Genomic DNA, 6281 nt, shown 5'->3' with positions numbered 1-6281 from the left:
TTATAGCAACATAATCTAATGTCGTTAGTAAAAAAGAATAAATCAATTATTTAAAACTCAAAACAAATAGATTTACTTTTATTTAATATACATAACTTATACATTCAAATATTTTATTTTTTTTATATTATATGCTACATATATAAAACAACAGCAGCAATAATAATTATAAATATAAGTATTATTATTATTATTTTCTAAAAAAAAGTATATTATTATTCTAAAATACAAAAATTGTATTTCTTAGTTATATCTTATAAGTCAATAATACTACAAATAATAAATTTTATAATAATAAGTTTTCATACTACGCATGTCAAATAAAATAATAAGAAATGAAATTAATTGTAATAATACGATTTTTATTTGCTTGCGAAATAAAATAATAATAAAATAAATTAATTATGCTACTTATTTTGTGTTCAATACGTTAAGAACAAAAATAAGATATTTACAATCTAATGTCGATAGTAAAAAAACAAATCAATTATTTAAAATTTATAACAAATAGATTTACTTTTATTCAATATACATAACTTATACATTCAAATATTTAATTTTTTTTCTCACCCACTATCGTCGAACAAAAAAATTTAAAAAAGTCACGCCTATTCAATTGGCGTTAATTTCTTGTTTTAAAAATAAAATTTACCAAGTCACGTCAAATAAGATGGCGTGACTTAATAATATATATTTTTTTTAAATGCAAGTCACGCCAAATTATATGGCGTGACTTGCTTTTAAAATATATATATATTATGCAAGTCACGCCATCTCATTTGGCGTGACTTGCATTTAAAAAAAAAATATATTATTAAGTCACACCATCTTATTTGACGTGACTTGCATTTAAAAAAAATTTCCAAGTCACGCCTCTTCAAGAAGCCTGAAACATTATTTTTAAATTCTATTTTTTTTACTTTATTTTATTAAATTGTTATATATTATACCGTAAACAGTTAAAAAGTCCCAATGTTTCATCACTTCGTTAGCTCGGAAAAATCTGAGACACGAAAAAAATAAAATATTATTTTATTTAAATTTAAATACATATGTTATTTCTTGTGCTCTTTATTTTGTATTGATAATTATTTGACAATTTAATGAAATGGGATTAAGTTCCGGATGTTGTGCATTCAGGTGGAAGAAATTGACGAGAAGTTGGAATCATACCTCAACAAGCAGCAAATTAAAGGCGCTGAGAAAGCATGAAAACAAAAAAAACAAGGTTAGAATTACAGTTTTAATTAAGGTTAAATCGATTTTTCTTGATTTAATTCGATTGGCAAATTGGTGTGCTATTTTTTTGAGTTGGGGTAGGGGAGATTTGGTGACAGATGGGTTACAAATTATTAGTCAAATTAGTGTGTTATTGATTATGATTACGTCTCTTATGAGACGGTCTCACGAATCTTTATCTGTGAGACGGGTCAACCCTACTGATATTCACAATAAAAAGTAATACTTTTTCATGGATGACCCAAATAAGAGATCTGTCTCACAAAATACGACTCGTGAGACCGTCTCACACAAGTTTTTGCCATTGATTATTATATTTGGGTTAGAATATGTTCTATCGAGAGTGTTTCTCCTTTATTACAATGTCATTATATTATGTGGGTCTCTCACATTTTATAAAAGTTGACATATATATATATATATTGATGATATAAGGGATTATAGGATGAGAAATACTCCAGGTATAACATAGAATGATTCTTATATTTTATTGATGATTATATTTTGGTGTCTGATGCCCCAAAAATATTCCATTTTAAACCCTTAATTTACTAGAAATTTTTTCAAAATTCTAAAAATAAAATCTTGTAGGGCCACGAATCCATGTCCAGCCCATGTGGCCTCGGACATGCGTTCGCATGAACTTCATCTCTTACATACTGGTTTGTCCAATCCATGGATTCGTGCCTAGTGACCTGAGCTGTCGTGTGTGCACGGTGTGCAAGCTCAATTGGCTTATCCTCAATCTTGTGCCTCGTGCCCTCGGATGCTTTCTCATACGTCATTACTCATACTTTACGTGAGCTCATACTCTAAGAATCTAGGTACTTAATCCTGGATATCCTAATTTCGAGTGCAGTGGAAGGTGAAAGAAACCACTTTTAGAAGTGTGAAAATGCTATGAGACATGAGTAATGACTTATAGAAAAGTCCATGAGGGAATGAGACCCAAAATTGAGGATAACTCGTGGTCGTTACAGACTTCATGGAGCTTTGCTTTTTCAGTTTTTGAATTAGCGTACTAGAACAGACTAGGCCACAGATACTTTTATCGTCTTTTTTTACCCATTTACAACAATACAGCTTTATTATAAAACTTTATCTGGCTTCGAAAACTCATCATATGAATTATCGGACTTCGGATTTGTGCTCCTTGAGTCGTGTGAGTTTCATTTTGATGCAAGGCCTTTTGAAAATACCAACTATCTTTTAGGCTATTATAAATATCGTCTTTCAAATACGGTTTTGTTGGAGTATCGTTTTCTAGCATCCAATGAGCAGCAAAAGATAGTCATTCTTATAAATCTCACGATTGAAGGATGGATCCCACGATCTACTATATTAACCACCGTTCTGAAATTTCCAAATTAGGTCAACGATTGGAGACTGGTCATCCAATGAGCAGCAGAAGATAGTCATTCTTATAAATCCCACGATTGAAGACTGGATCCCACGACCGTTCTGAAATTTCCAAATTAGGTCAACGATTGAAGACTGGATTCCTCTTCTAATTCGCATCGGATAATATAGAATAAATTTGAATTGAACCGAGATCGCCAAAAGAGAGCGGTGCGTTGGCATCTTATGGTGGTGGTTGTCGTGGTGGTGATCGGCCGAGACAACACTCCATGCTAACAAATAATGGTGGTGCGTCGGCGTCTTAATATGACAATAATTAGCGACAGTTTCTGACAAACTCGTCGCTAATTAGCGACGGTATAGTCATAATCCGTCGCTAATGTTTTAGTAAAATAAAAAAAATTATTTTATAATTTAATAAATCTAAAAAAAACTTACGATCTGACTATGCTAGCAATATTCATGATCTTAACTAACACTTAAAAATTTACCAAAAATTGAAGCGAAAGAACGTACCCTAAATCAAAACTAAAATCGTTTAAGAGAGAGAAATTTTAAGTGTTGTGAAGCGGTGTGGAAGAAAATGGACCAAAAATGCAGATATTTATAGATAATTTTTACGACTGTATTGGTATAACCGTCGCTATTTTTCTATTAAATCGTCGCTCTTAACCGTCGCTATTAGCGACAATTGTTTGGCGACGGTTAAGCATATTAATGAAAAATGGGCGCCCAATTCGCGGCATGCATATTAATGAATACTGCGAAAAATGGGTTGTATTTAGCGATGGTTTTATTAAACCCGTCAATTTAAAAATTGCGACAGTTTTAATAAAACATAGCGACGATTTTTAAATACACCCCATTTTTCACAGCATTCATTAATATGCATGCCGTGAATTGGGCGCCCATTTTTCGTAGCGTGCAATAATATGCATGTCGTGAATAATAATATTGACGGCGTGCTACGTTTTTTTTTAAAATTTTTTTTTTACCATTAACAGCGCACATAAGTATGCACGCTGTTAATAATACTATTAGCGGCGTGCCTTTCTTGTGTGCTGTTAATAGTGCGTTGCGAAAAGCTATTTTTGTTGTAGTGATGATACTCGATGGTTCAGGAATATAGTTAGACATGGGTTCACTCAACTCAGGTGATTCAAAACAACATTTGTTTCTTAGTTCCCTTGATCATAAGAACGTCAAAATTTAAGTTTAATTGGACTCATCAGATCATGGTAAGAGCATCTAGTAGCATTACCTCATGGTCTTCTACGTGTCACTGATAGTGCCTACAAGAACCAATAGATTATGGTTAGAGTACAGTACAGTCTCTTCACTCATATATTCCGATCGAATTTGCAACTATTAGAAAATCGAGAATTGCAAATAAATTCGATAACGATGCGATTTATCTTTGAGCAATAATAGTGACATCGGATGTAAAACTAGAGAACCATATTCCCTAAAGCATGTATCTTACTCTGGTTAGAGATTTTTTGCACTATTAACTCATCAGATCACATAAGATATCCACACCCACAGGGGAGCGGTGAATCATCGGCTACAACACATTGATTACTACGTAATTCAGGACTGCACTCAACCTCGTCATCTGGAGACCCTCATGGAGTCAGTAAATGAGTCAAAGTGCAGCGCTAGTACGTACGTAGAGCCTCGATGTTGTACAACCATAATCGCGGACTATTTCACTCAACAAGTGATAACCACTTGGAAAGTCTGAGGAATGGTTGTTCGGTGATCTATCTCGCGATCATCCATCTGTATGAATGGATATCTCCGTCCCCTTATCATTGAAACATGACGTTTGCACAACAGATGTTAGTCTCAAAGTCGAGTGACCTTTATCCTTATTTTAGGCGGCTAAATAGACTAAGAATGTATTTACAATATACAGTATATGTTTGATGAATTTCATGATCAACTTGCAAATTGACTACATCATAGTAAAGTATATTCAAGGTCTTTATGTATGCAGCTTGCATGATTATACAGATAAAGTAAATACCATAATTAGATAATATTTTACAAAAAAAGACGATTTTACATTAGTTTTAATACAACTTAAGCCATAAGTTGGCTTGTTGTACACCTAATCTAACATTTCTAGAGCTATTATACACAATTTTCATAAAAGAAGTCAATAGTTTGGCTCAATCTTGGTTTAGTTACTCGTAAGTTTGGATCAATGGTTATTTCTTGAGTTATATGTGATTTTAAGTCGTGAGAATCGAGTACAGTTGTAGTGTTACCGAGCATGTCAAAACAAGTAAGTGCAATCATTGTGTAGACTAATATCATGGATACATAATTTGAACATTGAGGTATAATGTTCTAGCTTGCTGCATCTGTATGTTGTTTTAAAAGTAACATGCGACTGGTATCCATATATGTTGAATGTTATACCTGACTATGTATACATGAATGAACTACATGAAGTTGTTATTGCATTCGTTGTCGAACACAAAATAAGATGGATTCTAACAATACATTTTCTTCATCTTGTTGACGCACGACTCCATCGTACCTTGTTGAGCGTATTGTTCTTGCGCACGGGTACCATTTACTGGCATATGGTATTCCTGGAGACTCAAGTACTCTACCATCATACCTAATGGCATATATATATTGCCTTGCGTTCATATGTCATCCCATACAATTCTTGGTCGTTTTTATTTGATTATTTCATGCTGTACATATGATTACCTCTCATGTGTTATTTTCTTTGCGTGTGGATTATACAACAGGCGGTTCGGGGTATCGGCCTAAGGGTAGTTGCGGGAGCAGTCGAGTGTGATATCATAAGATCCCGGCCGGTTGTGTCAATATCAGCCGTATATGTTATCGTTTTGGAAGTTTGTACTGTCTTTCCATTTTATTTTCAATGTATTGGGATGTCTTGCAGAATTTATTACGTATCATGGCGCTGAGGAAACTACATTGGCAAAGATTCATTTTCAACGTGATGTTTGTATGTTATGTCATCGTTTATGACTGTGTCACCCATCGGCATCTGATTCAAAAATATCGGAGATTGGTTCCGTCTCGGGTTAGATACTAATATGAGTAAACCAGATTATCTAAAATCAAATTAAACGAATTTTTTTCGACAAAATTAAACGAATGAACTTTACTACGAAAAACAAACCGAAAAAATAAGTTAATTCAGTCAATAACTAAATTAATTGAACTTANGATACTTATATCATAATAAACTTTATTAAAAAATTAATAATATATTAACTTCTTTTTTTTTTTAAATCAAAGTTATGTTTGCTCGGTTAATTGAAGTTTTATACTAAATCTTGAAATCAAACCGAGCTAACCGATGTTTTAAAAAACTAAAATCGAAATTCCAAATAATCAAATCGGTTTTTCAAGTTACTTCAGTTCGGTCGATTATTTTGGTTGAAATCGATATTTTTCTCACCTTAGACTGAACTGATGTCTGCCCTTTTCTTGAATCCAAAACTGATTTTTCATTTTTTTACTCTTAGGAACTATTCTTGTCAAATGTCAAAGCCATTTCACATCATTTTTTAAGCCAATATTTAAAAAATTAATTCCAACATTGACACACACCAAATAACAAGATGGGCATTAATATGAAGCAAAAAGTTTGTATATCATTCAACCTATTATGCTAATTTAAATCATTGATA

The 6281-nt window shown here is 32.6% G+C and overlaps 1 protein-coding gene across 1 annotated transcript in view; it reads left to right on the top strand.

Moving 5' to 3' along the window:
* Positions 1–5610, top strand: part of LOC140984833 (uncharacterized) — a 9977-nt gene extending 4367 nt beyond the window's left edge. Inside the window, exons 5-6 of the mRNA XM_073452485.1 lie at positions 1141–1228; positions 5367–5610. Coding sequence (XP_073308586.1) covers positions 1141–1212 — 72 coding nt within the window. The 3' untranslated portion in view covers positions 1213–1228; positions 5367–5610. The remainder of the gene's footprint in view (positions 1–1140; positions 1229–5366) is intronic.
* The last annotated feature ends 671 nt before the right edge of the window (positions 5611–6281 follow it).

The sequence above is a fragment of the Primulina huaijiensis genome, chromosome 9 (genome assembly GCF_012295235.1).
Source record: "Primulina huaijiensis isolate GDHJ02 chromosome 9, ASM1229523v2, whole genome shotgun sequence".
NCBI classification, from domain to species: domain Eukaryota; kingdom Viridiplantae; phylum Streptophyta; class Magnoliopsida; order Lamiales; family Gesneriaceae; genus Primulina; species Primulina huaijiensis.
The sequence above is the reverse complement of the archived record's forward strand: the minus strand, read 5'-3'. Positions and strand labels throughout refer to the sequence as shown.